Source organism: Odocoileus virginianus, chromosome 9 (assembly GCF_023699985.2).
Source record: "Odocoileus virginianus isolate 20LAN1187 ecotype Illinois chromosome 9, Ovbor_1.2, whole genome shotgun sequence".
Lineage (NCBI taxonomy): Eukaryota > Metazoa > Chordata > Mammalia > Artiodactyla > Cervidae > Odocoileus > Odocoileus virginianus.
The window spans coordinates 58,409,918-58,425,782 of NC_069682.1; the positions used below are offsets into that span (position 1 = coordinate 58,409,918).

Sequence of the window (15,865 nt, forward strand, 5' to 3'; positions counted from 1 at the left end):
AAGTTCTTTGTACTATACTGCTACTTTTCTGCAAGGTTTATGATGGCTTTACAATAAATTTTTTTAAAAGAGACCGCATTCATGTTCCATGATTTGAACCAACCAACCACAAACATTTATAAGACAAACAGGGAAACTGGAACATTGACTAGATATATGAAAATAATAAGAAACTACTGCTAGGACTTCCCTGGTGGTCCAGTAGCTAAGACTGCACTTCCAATGCAGGGGGTCCAGCTTCAATCCCTGGTCAGGGAACTAGATCCCACACACTGCAACTAAGAGTTCACATGTCACAATTAAGATCAAAGATTCCTTGTGCTGCAACTAAAAATCCGCATGCCACAAAAAAAAGAACCTGCATGCCAGAACAAAGGCTGAAGATCCCAACTGAGTCCCCACACAGCCAAATTAATTAAATAAAATTAAATTTCATTTAGTTATTATAAATAAAATAAAGACCAAAAAAAATTGTTTTGGTCCAAATAATTATCATGTGCTCTCTGTGGGGTCAATGAAGTCATGGATTAGTAACCTCTGAGTACTTATTCATTCAGTCAAAAGGCAAGTACACTATTCTGTACCAGATCTTGTGTGAGGAGAGCTGGGGATACAGTAAGAACTAATTCCTACTGGACAAAATAAGGATTGCTAATAGACATGTTCATGTATGGAGATCTTCAGAATCATAGCTGAGACCCTAAATAGCAAAGGACTTATCAAGGCAAACACTTTGGGGATATTTCACCAGCTCAGTTTCATCAACCAACAGCAACTGCTGGACCAGACCATAAGAAGATCCCTAACCCAAGCTGAGCAGATCAGACTCCCTCGCCAAGAAATTTTAATTGGAGCTGAAAAACACAACGTTGGTCTGTGAATAGCTGAACTATATACCATAAGACACAGGAACTACATGGCTGTTGTACTCTGCCACACAGATGAAGAATCAGGAAAAGCTGACCTGAGGAGGAGAGAAGTAAGTCTGAGCCTCAAGGGCTTCCCAGATTGGGTACAGTCCCCTCCAGACACCTGGCAGTATTCTTAACCTTGGGCTCCACAATATACTCCTGAAGTCTTACACAAAGCAGAATTACTTTTGGCTTGAACAAATTTCCCACAGTTACTCATTACTGGAGAGTCCTAACAAACACCAAGCAATTGGTGCTTCTGAAGCTGCCATATCCTAAGGCATAGAGCAGGACTCTCCTTTCTCAACTCAGGACTTGGGAAGAGTCACAGAAAGGGTGCTGCCTCTCTCCTTCCCCTTCTCTTCAAGAGCTGAAACATGAAGCTTCACAGAAGGTCAGGTTCCCTAACACCCCTTATCCTAACTGTTTAGTGCTCGAAATGACTAGGCTCCCAAGCTTGACCATGGAAGACTACAGAAGCCCAAACTTTCTGAAATGCAGTATATTTCTAAGACAGTGTGATTTTTTAAAGGACTGAAAACAGACCATAAAATTGGTACTCAAAATACACACATGATACTGCTTCCAGAAAGATGCAGCAGAAAAACTTTTCCCTAATCCTTCCACTAAATACAAAAACATCCTTTGGGAATGAAGAAATCAACATTCTAAGATGAAGGAAAACAAAGAGAATCTACTACCAGAATGTCTGTTAAAGGAAGTTCTCTAAGCAAAAAGGAAACAATAAAAGAAGGAACCTGGAACAACAAGAAGAAACAAAAAACCAATAATATGATAACTTCTAAGAAAATCCCAAGGAACCTACCCAAAAAACTCCTAGGACTACTGAGTCCAGCAAGATTAAGGGCTACAATATAAAAATCAATTATTTTTTTAAAAAATCAATTATTTCCACATACTAACAGTGAACACATGTACACCCAAAATGAAAAATACAATAGCAACTACAATAGCTAAAAAAAAAAAAAGGTATAAATCTAACAAAACATGTACAAGACCTATATGCTGAAAACTTTAAAAGCTGCTAAAATAAATCAAAGATTTAAATAAAGGGAGATATACTGAGCTCTAAAACACAAAAAGACAAACAAACAAAAAATATACATATACACATAGCCTCACCCCCTCCACCAGCACCAGTTGGGTACAACCCACAAAGGATTTGTTGACTTTTGTTGCTTCTTCTCGGAAGACAGTAATAAGTTCCTCCAAACGCCTTAATTTTACCTCTTCGGGAATATCATCCTTCAGCCTGTGATATGCTCGTGTCTTCTGTTTGAAAAAAGAGAGACAGAGGTCACCAAGGACTTGTAGAATCCATTTTTAAGGCAGACATGCTCATCCAATTTGCAATTTACAGACACATGTACAGGAACTCAAGCCACACCACAATGGTTCTTTAGTTCAGAGGCCTTCTAAGAGAAAAAGGTGCAACAGAGTCACATTTTTACAAGGGTTAAACTCTAAATTTAGCACATGAAAATCATAGACTCAAAATTATTCTTGATATTTTTATAGCACATATATATTAAATAATTCATATACCAGGTTTCTGAGCAGCATTATAAAGACACAAGATGCAAAGTAAATGTTTATCAATAAGTAACCTGTGAAATAAATTGTGGTTTATCTACACAATGGAACATTACACAGCTGTGAAAAAGAATGAGATAGCTCTGTATATACAGATGTGATTGCTCTCCAAAATATACTCTGAGCAAAAATAAGCAAAGTACAGATCATCATGTATAGTAAGTTTGATATAGAAAGGACACATATAAATATACTTATAAATACATGAAATATCTCTGGAAGGTTACAGAATAAGTTGCTAAGAGCAGTTGCCTTCAGGGAAGGAACTGAAAAACCAGGCAATCTAGGAAGAAAAAACAACTACTTTGCACTGCACACTATTTTGATCTTTTGAATTCTATACCATGCACATGTATTACCTAGTCAAAAAATAAAATAATATTTATCCTTGAAAAGCTTTTAAATCATCCCAAATCATAGTGTACATACATCTTTATATATAAATATATTCACACACACACATTTATACATATCTTTATTAACACAAGCTCATAATACAGCTGGAGAACCACGGAACTAAACAAAAGAGGAAAGTCTATACACCAAAGTCTAGACATTCAAACCAATCTGCCTAACTCTAATCCTCTAAAAGAGGATTACCAAAGAGAACTACCAAATGGATTACTAAGAGAACTACCAAATCCAGAGGAAAATGAAGAATGGGTAGAGAATTCTAAAACAGAATTCTTTTACAGGGCTTACTCTAATTCTGTCTTATTATTACCAATAATAATTTACCTCTATTGTGCACTCAACTACTATATAGCACTATTTTAAGTGCTTTATACATATTTAATTTAGCCAATATATTACTTCAAAACAACTGATACGGTTGGTATTAATGTTATTCCCTTTCACAGATGAAGAAAAGACTTTTCCCAAGGTCACAAAGCTATTAAATGGGAGAGGCACAATCTGACTGTTCTTACCCACTATGCTACCTGATGAAGTCTCTATAACTTTCACTCTAATCTAGGAATTATTAAATAGACTCCTAAATCAACATTCAAGCAATGCCTGTAGGACATGCTTCCACCACACACTGAAACTCATTTCCGACTCTAGAGTTAAAGAGAAATTTCTCTTGCATATTTGTGACACCCACAGAAATGAAGCAAACTGGAAGCCAACAGCTCCTCCGATGCTTTATCCCTGAAACAATTCTGTAAGAGACATCAATACACACACTGGCCCACTTATACTGTCTATAGAACACTTGGCAGTGGGCTTTTAAGAGACATGAATTAGCTTGGTTGATGAGAGACAGCTAAGTGACATTTATGGCTCAGTCATTCATCAGACAGCTCTTCCCTGCCCATGGAAGCCCCTCAGTCTCCAGCCCAAACACAAAGCAAGTGACCCCTGAGGTGACTGGGAAGATGATAAGTGACCCAAGCAATTTATTACTGCTATCAAGAAAACAGCAGGCAACCAAGACCATTCCTCTCTGCAAGAAATATGCATTACTCGCCCTTTTCTTTCTCATCTCCTGCTGCTTTGTTTTCCTGGGAATTGTGCTATAGGAGAAACTCTAAAGCAGAAATCATCAGTGGGTTCACTTGGCCTAGAAAAATGGAAATTAAAAATGACCGAGGATGAGACTTCCCTGGTGGTCCAGTGGTTAAGAATCCTCCCTGCAAGGCAGGGGACATGGGTTCAATCCCTGGTCAGAGAACTAAGATCCCACATGCCGCAGAGCAACTAAGCCTGAGTGCCACAACTACTGAGCATGTGAGCCACAACTAGAAGAGTTCATGTTCCACAACAAAGATCCCGTGTGCCACAACCAAGACCGAACGCAACCAAATATATAAATATGAGGATGGCTGGGAGGGCAACAAGGAGCTTCCATAAAACAAATCATATCTGTAGGCCAAAAAAGAAGTTATGCATGTTAGTAAAGGATTTGCAGTTTCTTTTAAAGAGAACAGTGTCCCTCCTTGTACTTTCAAATTCTAAACAATAACTTTAAATATTCTAATAAAGGGTGGACTCGGTGATAAAGAATCTGCCTGCCAATACAAGAGACACAGGTTCAATCCCCGATCCAAAAGATCCCACATGACATGAGACACCTAAGCCCACGGGTCACAACTACTGAGCCTGTGCTCTGGAACCCGGGAGCTGCAACTACTGAAGCCCAAACACTCTATAGAGTGCATGCTATACAGTGAGAAGCCTGTGCACAGCAACTAGAGGGTAGATCCTGCTCACCACAACTACAGAAAAGGCCGTGCAGCAACAAAGACCCAGCACAGCCAAAAATTAATTAACCGATTAATTTTTTTAAATATTCTAATAAAGAGGAATAGTAGCAGAAGCAGTTGTTTTCCATCTCAAGTTGCTGAACTGCATAAAAGAGTAAATAGGTTTATTAGAAAAAAATAATGAATGGTTAAGATCCCTGTGGTTTCTCAAAAAAAGCCTTGCTGTCTCTTTCTATTCTTCCAGCAGTTCACAGTCAATCAGAAACTGGTCAGGAATGATGTCTCAGAATTAGAAAGAGCTGTTCCCCCCAGTCCAGGACTCACCTGTCTCATGCTATAGGCAAAGAGGAAGCCTATGTTGTACTGAACTTCCCGAAGCAAAGACACTGTCTGAAGGTGATCTTCCTCCGTCTCACCACAAAAGCCAGCAATGAAATCACTGCTGAGGCTCACACCTGTGAAATACGACAAATGACAGCATGTTACTGCCGCTTACCTTCAAGAGAGGCCGTTGGCACTTGGAGATTTCAGAGGGAGAGACAGTAACTGTACAGCCTTTTCAGGAGCTATTTAACCCATGTGCAAGTGAAACAAAACAATCAATCCAGAGCAAGGAGGGACATGAATGCTCACTGACAAGATTCCCAAGCCAAAGCCCGGCTTCTCAGTCTACATTCCCCTCAGCTTCATACTAGAAAAGGTATTTTTCACTTCAAACATTGGATTGAGGGACAGGGACACAGTAAGAGTTCATATTTTCAAATCTGTCCTGCTTTTACTTTTTTTACTTTTATTTTATATTGGGGTATAGATGACTTACAATGTTGTCACTTTTAGGTGTACAGCAAGGTGATTCAGTTATACACATACATATATCTACTCTTGTTCAGACTGTTTTCCAATATAGGTTATTACACAATATTGAGATCACTGTGCTGTAGAGTGGGTCCTTGTTGGTATCTGTTTTATATATAGTACATATGTTATAGTGTATATGTTAATCCCAAACTCCTAGTTTAACCCTCCCACCACTTTTTCTATTTGGTAAACATGTTTTCAAAGTCTGTTGAGTCTGTTTCTGTTTCATGAGTTCATCTGTGTCATCTTTTTAGATTCCACATATAAGTGATATCGTATATTTGTCTTGGTCTCTCTGACTTACTTCCCTTTAGTATGGTAATCTCTCAGACTATCCATGTTGCTGCAAATGGCATTATTTCATCTTTTTATGGCTAATATTCTGTAGTGTGTGTGCATATATATATACATATATATATATACACACACATATCACATCTTCAGCCAATCCTCTATTGAGGAATGAGACATTTAGGGTGCTTCCATGTCTTCACTATTGTACACAGTGCTGCAATGAACACTGGGATGCACTTATCTTTTTGGATTATGTTTTTTTTCCCAGATATATGCCCACAAGTGGGATTGCTGGATCATATGACAGCTCTATACCTAGTTTTTTAAGGAACCTCCATACTGTTCTCCATAGCAGTTACACCAATTTCCATTCCCATCAACAGTTTAGGAGGGTTCCCTCTTCTCCACACTCTCTCCAAGATTTACTGTTTGAAAACTTTTTGATGATGGCCATTCTGACTGGTGTAAGGTGATACCTCACTGTAGTTTCCCTCTGCATTTCTCTAATAATCAGTGATGTTTGAGCATCTTTTTCTGTGCTTTCTGGCCATTTGTATGTCTTCTTTGGAGAAATGTCTATTTATGTGTTCTGTCCATTTTCTGACTAGACTTGTTTTTTGATACTGAGCTGCACAAGCTGTTTGTTCATTTTGGAGATTAATCCCCTCTTGGCTGCTTCATTTGCAAATATTTTCTTCCATCCTGTGGGTGCCTTTTTGCTTTATTTATGGTTTCCTTTGCTGTGCAAAGGTTTTTAAGTTTAACTATGTCTCGTTTGTTTATTTTTATTTTCATTACTCTGGGAAGTAGATCCAAAAAGTAATGCTGTGGGTCTTCCCTGGCAGTCCAGTGGTTAGAACCTGATGCTTTCACTGCCACAGCCCAGGTTCAAGCCCTGACTGGGAAACTAAGATCCCTCAAGCCAAGCAGTATGCAAAAAAAAGAAAAGATATTGTTGTGATTTATATCACAGAGTGTTCTGCCTATGTTTTCCTCTAAGACTTTTATAGTAACTGGTCTTACATTTAGATCCTTAATCCATTTTTAGTTTATTTTTGTGTATGGTGTTAGAGAATGTTCTAATTTCTTTTATATTTCTTTTATATTAGGTTGGTGCAAAAGTAACTGCAGTTTTTAAATTTGCCGTTTGACATCCATTCTATATAAATGTAGATGTTATATATAATACTAATATGCATTTCTAGCTTTATTTTTTGGGGCTAATGACTTATTACTTGTTGTTTATTTTATATTTATTTTAGACTATGGGAATGATGTTAAACAAAAAAAAAATTGGAGCAATTTTCTTATTTGAGTTCAAAATGGCTCATAAAGCAGAAGAGAAAACTCACAATGTCAACAACGCATTTGGACCAGGAACTGATAACAAATTTACAAAGGAGTGGTGGTTCACGAAGTTTTGTAGAGGAGAAGAGCGCCTTGAACATGAGGAGCATAGTGGCTGGCTAGCAGAAGTTGACAACAACAACTGAGAGTAATCATCGAAACTGATCCTCTTACAACTTCATGAGAAGTTGCCGAGGAACTCAACACTGACCAATCTACGGTTATTTGGCATTTGCAGCAAATTGGAAAGGTGAAAAAGTTCGATAGTGGGTGCTTCATGAGTGGACCTGAAATTAAAAAAACATTGTTCTGAAGTATTGTCTTCTCTTATTCTACACAACAATGATGAACCGTTTCTGGATCAGACTGTGATATGTGACAAAACGTGGATCGTATAAAACAAGAGATGACCAGCTCAGTGGCTGGATCAAAAGGAAGCTCCAAAGCACTTCCCAAAGCCAAACTTGCACCAAAAAAAAAAAGGCATGGTCACTGTTTGGTGGTCTGCTGCCAGTATGATTCACTACAGCTTTTGAACCCCAGCAAAATCATTATATCTGAGAAGTATGCTCAGCAAATCAATGAGATGCACCAAAAACTGCAATGCCTATAGCCAGTACTAGTCAACAGAATGGGCCCGATTCTTCTCCACAAGAAAACCTAACTGCATATGAGACAACACTTCAAAAGTTGTGCTACAAAGTTTTGCCTAATCTGCCATATTCACATGACCTCTCGCCAACCAACTACCACTTCTTCAAGCATCTTGACAACTTTTTGCAGAGAAAATATTTCCAAAATCAACAGGAGGCAGAAAATGCTTTCCAAGTGTTTGTCTAATCCTAAAGCCTGGATTTTTATGCTATAGGAATAAAGAAACATCTTGTTGGCAAGAATGTGTTGACTGTAATGGTTCCTAATAAAGATGTGTCTGAGCCTAATTATCATTTCAAGTTCACGTTTATACTAACCTAACATACAGTTGTCTGTCTAGTCAAGGCTATAGTTTTTCCAGTGGTCATGTATGGATGTGAGAGTTGGACTGGGAAGAAAGCTCAGCACTGAAGAATTGATGCTTTTGAACTGTGGTGTTGGAGAAGACTCTTTAGAGTCCCTTGGACTGCAGGGAGATCCAACCAGTCCATCCTAAGAGAGACCAGTCCTGGGTGTTCATTGGAAGGACTGATGCTGAAGCTGAAACTCCAATACTTTGGCCACCTCATACGAAGAGCTGACTCACTGGAAAAGTCCCTGATGCTGGGAGGAATTGGGGGCAGGAGGAAAAGGGGACGACAGAGGATGAGATGGCTAGATGGCATCACTGACTCAATGGACATGAGTTTGAGTAAACTCCAGGAGTTGGTGATGGACATGGAGACCTGGCGTGCTGCAATTCATGGGGTTACAAAGAGTCAGACACGACTGAGTGACTGACTAAACTGAACTGAACATTCAGTTGTCCAGTGTTCCCAGAACCATTTATTGAAGAAGTTGTATTTTCTCCACTGTATATTCTTGCCTCCTTTGTCATACATTAACTGACAAAAGGTGTGTGGGTCTATTTTGGAGTTTTCTGTTCTGTTCCATTGATCTATTACTTGTTTTCGTGCCAGTACCATACTGTTTTGATGACTGTAGCTTTGTAGTATGGTCTAAAGCCAGGGAGCCTGATTCCTCCAGCTCTGTTTTTCTTTCTCAGGATTGCTTTGGCTATTCCAGATAAATTTTAAAACTATCTGTTCTATTTCTGTGAAAAATGTCATTGGTAATTTGATAGAGATTGCACTTTTGATAGGGACTACACTAAATCTGCAGATCACCTTGGGTAGTACAGTCATTTTGACAATACTATTCTTCTAATCTAAAAACATGGTATATCTTTCCAACTGTTAGTATCACTTCAATTTCTTTCATCAATGTTTTATAGTTTTCAGAGCACGGGTCTTTTGCCTCCTTACATAGGTTTATTCCTAGCTATTTTCCTCTTTTTGATACAGTGGTAAATGAAATTGTTTAATTTCTCTTTCTGATCTTTTTGTTCTTAATGGACAGAAATGCAAGAGATTTCTGTATATTAACTCTGTATCATGTAACTTCACCGAATTCACTGATGAGCTCTAGTAGTTTTCTGGTAGCATCTTTAGGATTTTTATATATAGTATCATATCATCTGCAAACAGTGACAGTTTTACTTCTTCTTTTCCAATTTGGATTTCTTTTTTTTCCATCTCTCATTGCCATGGCTAGGACTTTCAAAACTATGTCAAATAAAAGTGTTTTGTTCCTGATCTTAGAGGAAATGCTTTCAGCTTTTCACTCTTGAGTATGATGTTAGCTCTGGGTGTGACATATATGGCCTTTGTTACATTGAGGTAGGTTCTCTCTATGCTCACTTTCTGGAAAGTTTTTACCATAATAGTTGTTTCAGTTTTGTCAAAAGCTTTTTTTCACAGCTACTGACATAATGTGGTTTTTACTCTTCAATTTGTGTGGTGTTTCACAGTGATTTGCAGATATTGAAAAATCCTTGCAATCCTGGGATAAATCCCATTTGATCATGGTATATGATCCTTTGAATGTATTACTGATTCAGATTGGTCTTATTTTACTGATGACTTCTGCATCTATGTCAGTGATATTGGCCTATAATCTTCTTTTCTGGTGGTGTCTTTTCTTCTCTGGTTTTGGTATCACGGTGATGGTGGCCTCATAGAATAAGTTTGGGCACATTCCTTCCTCTGCAATTTCTGCACTAGTTTCAGAAGGATAGGTGTTAATTCTTCTCTTAAATGTGTGATAAAATTCATCTGTGAAGCCATCTGGTCCTGGACTTTAGTTGGAAGTTTTTTAATTTCAGTTCAATTTCACTACTTATGACTGGTCTGTTCATATTTTCTTTCTGGTTCAGTCTTGGAAGATTTTACCTTTCTAAGAATGTGTCCATTTCTTCTAGGCTGTCCATTCTATTGGTATACAGTTGCTTAAAGAAATCTCTTATGATTCTATCACTGTGGTGTCAGCTTCTCCTTTTCATTTCTAATTTTTTGTAATGAGCTCTTTCCCTTTTTTCCTTGATAAGTCTGGTTAAAAATCGCTTCTCGGCCTTTTGGCTAAGATCAAGTGAAGTCTTGGTTAAAGGTTTATCAAGTTTGTTTATCTTTTCAAAGAACCAGTTTTTAGTTTCATTGGTCCTTTCTATTGTTTTCTTTATCTCTATTTCATTTATTTCTGCTCTGATCTTTATGATTTCTTTCCTTCTAACTTTGGGTTTTGTTTGTTCTTCTTTCTCTAGCTGCTTCTGGTATACAGTTAGGTTATTTCATTGAGATTTTTCTTAAGATTGTATTGCTACAAACTTCCCTCTTAGAACTGCTTTTGCTACATCCCACAGATTTTGGATCATGTTTTTATTTTCATTTGTCTCTAGGAATTTTCTGATTTCCTCTTTGATTTCTTTGGTGATCCACTGGTTGTTCAGTAACATATTGTTAAGCCTCCACATGTTTGGGTTTTTTACCATTTTTTTCTTGTAGCTGATTTCTAATTTCATAGAGTTGTGGCTGAAAAAGATGCTTGATATGATTTCAATTTTCTTAAATTTCCTGAGGTTTGCTTTGTGGCCCAGCACGTGATCTATCATGCAAAATGTTTGAGTACCTCATACAAACATATACCTTTTGAAATTAAACACAACATTCCAACACACTTTAATTATCCCAACAATCCAATAATGTGAGTACTATTAGTTCCACATTATAGAAGAGGAAACTGCAGCCCAAAGAACCTCCATACTATCCTGCCCCATCCAAATGGAAGTTTTGGTGCAGAACACATTACGGTAATTAGAAATTTGTAAAACAATGTAGACACTGTCAACAAATCTAAAAACTACAGAGTAAAATGGATATCCAAGAAGGATCTACTGTATAGCACATAGAACTCTTTTCAATGTTACTGGCAGCCTGGATGGGATGGGTTCAAGGGAGAATGGAGATATATATACATACAGCTGAATCCTTCGCTGTTCACCAGAAACTACCACAATACTGTTAACTGGCTATACCCCAATATAAAACAGAAGGTTAAAAAAAAAAAAAAAAAGATATCAACTGCTCCCAAGTCAGAACTAATTTAGACCATAACTTTGCTGCTAACGAGCAGAAACAAGGTCTCTCTCATGTTCAGAAACATAAAGAGTCTAGAGAAGGAATCTCTTTAGTTTGAGGCCACAAGCTAATCCACATCTCTGAGTATTTCTAGCAAGACCAAGATATTTGGTCAGAAAGAAGTAAGAGAAAGAGAGAAATGAAGAACAGTAAAAGAAGTGTTGAAGGTGACACCATGTACTACCACAAGTGTTGCCTGTATCTAACCAAAAAGACTGGGGATCACTGGTAAAGTAACATGCCCAGCAAAATATGTTTCTTAAATGTACCTGGAATAGACTCTCTGATATGCTGAATTAATTCCACATAAGCTTCTCTTGAATACCTGCAATAAAAAAACAAAAAGAAAAAGCTCAAATTAACCAATCTTCTTTAAATGAATGCTATAAGAAGATAACTCTATGAATTACCTCACATAATCACTTTACATTCACACAGGACAGTGCAAGAGTAAGTTAAATTATCCTTAAGAGCCCTTCAGATCCAAATCCTGTACTGTACCCTAATCCAGAGCCTATAAAATTTTAATTCAAGAACGTAATTTCAAATAGCCATTTTTATTTAACTAAGAAATGAAGACAAATTAATACTTAACATTTCTAAGATTCTTTGCCAATGTGTAATGTAAGGTAAATCACTAGTTCTATACATTGTGTCATCTGACACTTTCTCCTTTCAGTCTTCTCCTTGCTATACTCTTTCCAAAGTAAGTAAACACAGAAAAGCTATAAATAGGTTAAAAATCTCAGTGTGCCACACAATAGGTGCTTAATAAGACACAAGCTAAACAAATGAGTGACCCAATCCTCAGTCTATACTTAATAGAATGAACAAAGCAAGTTACAAAGTCCATCAGTTTACTCATGTAATAAATCTCTATTGAGCAGCTACCATGTGCCACACACTATCCTAGGTTCTTAGACACTGCTTGGTCCTTAAACATGGATTGGTATGGAACACCCGTCCCCAAGCAAGTCTGACCCCCTCCGCATGGCCTCCAATACACGGCTGCTTCCACTCTGGGCTGGTAGGTGGATCTGTTTACAGATGTTGTCCCTCTCATGGATCAGTTGCAGAACCTGGTCAAATAGAACACATGAAAGCCCATCAAAGTCTCACAAAAGAATCTTGCAGAAAGGAATACCACTCCCACTGTTTCTCCACCAAGATTAATTTTTAAGAACTAAGAGGCTGACAAAACCAAACATATAAACCACCCAAATTCTTTACTTTTGCTCAAGCCACATTCTGTCTGTCCCAGACATTTCACCTGATGGTACCTCTCTACTTTTGAAGAGTGAAGAAACCAAGCAGAGGTCAGATTCCGGTCATGAGGCTATACAGGGACAGTGCCAACACAGACCAGAAAGGAAAAACAGCATTTGTCTCACCTAGCTTATAAACTAATTAGCCACTTTAAAAGATACCATCAAGAAACTAAAACTAGGAGAAAATACTTGAAAAAATTTACTGACAAATGATTTGTACCAAGAGTACATAAACAAGGTTCACAACTCAGTAAGACAAATATTTCAGAGGGGAAAAAGTAGGGGTGGGGCCAAAAGACAGACATTTCACCAAAACAAAAAACCTTCCCAACAACCCAAAGCAGTGATTATTAACCATTTTACAAATGAAGATGACAAGTTGAAAAGGTCACCTCTACTGGTAAAGAGTTAGTGACAGACAGGTAAGCCTGGCGTGCTGCCGTCCATGGGGCTGCAAAGAGTCGGACAAGTCTGAGCAACTGAACTGAACTGGTAAAGCAGTGGAAGAGCCAGGGCTAAACTCAGCTCTGTCTGAGGCCAAAGTCTAAACTGTTTTCTGCTGCATCACATTGCCTCCCTACCTGTTCTTCCCACACCATCTTGCAACAAAACCTCTCTCTGCACAGCCCTCATGGTCCACTGATGGTCTGAGTATCAATCCTATACCTTAGTGGACTAAGGTATAGTCCTCCACCTTAGTGGACTTCAAATCTTTCCATAAGCGGGTAGTTTCAGAGGGCAATACAGTAACACACCTCAGGATCCCCTGACCTCTGAGGACAGATGCCTCTGCCACACCCTACTGGCTCCAGCCTTTGGCATGCTTAGGGATACTGATGTGAATCTGGCACAGTAAACTCTCAATACTCACCTCATCAGGAAAGTCCTTAGGGTGCGGAGAGGTGAAACGAATCCTCATTTCAGGATCTATTCTGGACACCTGATCCAGAAGGTGAGCAAAACGAAGGCCTCCTTGCTTGGCTTTATAGTTGGTGGAAAAGCCACGACTGAGGTTGGTGGACACTGCATTGTTGAACTGGACCTCTGAATTGTCCCGAAAACTATTAACATTCTGACCAAGGAGTGTCACTTCTTTCAGCCCCTGAAAAAGGAAAAATAAACATTGGAAGCAATTTTAAAACTTGTTTGGCAGCGTTATGCCAAATCTCCAACTAAAATTAGCTAAACCTGCCAAGAGTCATCCATAAATATACTCCCTCTTTAACTCAATAATTTCATCTTGGGCATCATGTCCAAAGAACTGAACTTCAGGATAAAACCATATGTAATAATCTTCAAAACATTTTTTAAAATAGCAAAAAAGCTGGATGAAAACCCAATATTCAAAAATAACAGCTAATTTATAAAACCAAAAATCAAATTATGGTACCACTCTGTCCTTTGAAGGTTATATAATCATTATCTATGCAGTATTCTTGCCAAAAATATTTAGTCTAAATCCAATCAAGCTTTTACACCTAACTTTCAGTTTACCACAATTCAGGGGAATATTTTAAATAATATGAGGAAGCAATCAAACAAATGCAGATATGTCTAATGCATCATTTAAGAAAAAACAAAAAAGTGAAAGGACTGTTTTAGGTTTGAGAGAGACTGAAGAAGTATTACATACAATCAAATGAAACTATACAAATCTTAATGGGATCTTGGCTTAAAAACAGAACAGTAATAAGACATTTTTGGATAATTAAGATATTCTGAACATGGGCTACATGTTAGAAAATATTAGTTAATCGTTTCCTACTTATGATAACAGTATTATGGTTATGAAGGGAAAAATTCTTCTTTCTGAGAAGATGCATAGTGACAGATACAGGGCAAAATGGCCTGATGACTACCACTTACTCTCAAACGGTTCGGAAAAAAATATATTTATATATATACAGAGATAGGCAGATAAAAAACATATGACAAAATGTCAATAATCATGTTTATTAATCTTTCAACTTGTGTTTGAAAATCTGCACTGTTGGGACTTCCCTGGTGGTCCAGTTACTGGGACTCTGAGCTCCCAGTGCAGGGGGCCCAGGTTGGATCCCTGGTCAGGGAGCTAGATCCCACATACTACAACTAAGATCCAGGGCAGCCAAATAAATAAATAAAATTTAAAAAAAAAAAAGAAAGAAAATCTGCACTGTAAAATTTCAGAAAGTAAAAGAAAAATGGTAGCTATAAAGACTATTTTTTATTATTTTATTTTGACATAATTTCAAACTTACAGAAAAACTGAGAGGGTATAAAAAACTCCCATAAACTATTTGCCCAGATTCAGTAATTGTTAACATTGTGCCTCATTTCATCATTCATTCACACGTTTGTTCTCTCTACACACACATCAAGCCAGAGAATGGTGGAGCCCAAATTCACAATCACCTCATTCATGCTCTTTCTATTCTACTGTGCTCCCTCCTAAGTAAACCTCTCTATGGATCTGCCTATACTGTGTGGGCAGCAACCCAAGACATGTACACCCAGAAATTTCTTTCTGGTCAGGTATGGTTCTAAACATGTACAGCTGAGAGACGGCACAGGCTGTAAAACTACAGAAAAGTTGTCCTCATCCTCCAACAAACACACTCACAGTCAGAAGAGATGCGAGAACTTCTCACCTGCTCAGAAAGCTTCCTCACTTCCTCCAGAATGGAGGCAATAGGCCGACTCCTCTCCCGGCCACGTGTGAAAGGAACAATGCAGTAGCTGCACATGTTGTCACAGCCTCGCATGATAGACCTGGGGAGGAAAGCACCAGGACTCAGTAAAGGAGCAGGACGATCTGGTCCAACCCAAGGAGAAGGTCACCAGCTCCTTTGGCATTTATCCCTTAGCTCTGAATTCTCTTGGCAATATACTCACAAAGGACCAATCTGAGATCTAAGAAGCAATAAAGCAGACATTTTTATCTTTAAAAACTATTAGCTGGGAGTTCCTTGGTAGCCTAGTGGTTAGGATTACAGGCTTTCACTGCCATGGCCTGGGTTCAATTCCTGCTCAGGAAACTGAGATTCCACAAGTCACGTGACATGGCCAAAAAAAAAAAATTATTATCTGATAATCACAAGATGTAAACCAAACTGTAACTGGTGGTTACCCCAAGGAACTACAATAGTGAAGGAATGGGGTACAGATCTTGCACATCTGGACTTTCTACTGTTCATATTTACATATTTTTGAATTCTTTA

The 15,865-nt window shown here is 38.1% G+C and overlaps 1 protein-coding gene across 4 annotated transcripts in view; it reads right to left on the minus strand.

Annotated features, from left to right (window-relative positions):
- CDK5RAP1 (CDK5 regulatory subunit associated protein 1) overlaps positions 1 to 15,865 on the minus strand; it is a 63,534-nt gene that overhangs the window by 32,134 nt on the left and 15,535 nt on the right. For all 4 annotated transcript variants that reach the window (XR_011489604.1, XM_020902521.2, XM_020902518.2 and 1 more), the window contains 6 exons: positions 15,296 to 15,416; positions 13,537 to 13,767; positions 12,379 to 12,476; positions 11,667 to 11,722; positions 5,057 to 5,187; positions 2,055 to 2,204 (listed from right to left, as the gene is read on the minus strand). Coding sequence is in view for 3 of the 4 variants with exons in the window: in XM_020902521.2 (XP_020758180.2) it covers positions 2,055 to 2,204; positions 5,057 to 5,187; positions 11,667 to 11,722; positions 12,379 to 12,476; positions 13,537 to 13,767; positions 15,296 to 15,416 (787 nt within the window). In the remaining variant the exon portion in view is untranslated. The remainder of the gene's footprint in view (positions 1 to 2,054; positions 2,205 to 5,056; positions 5,188 to 11,666; positions 11,723 to 12,378; positions 12,477 to 13,536; positions 13,768 to 15,295; positions 15,417 to 15,865) is intronic.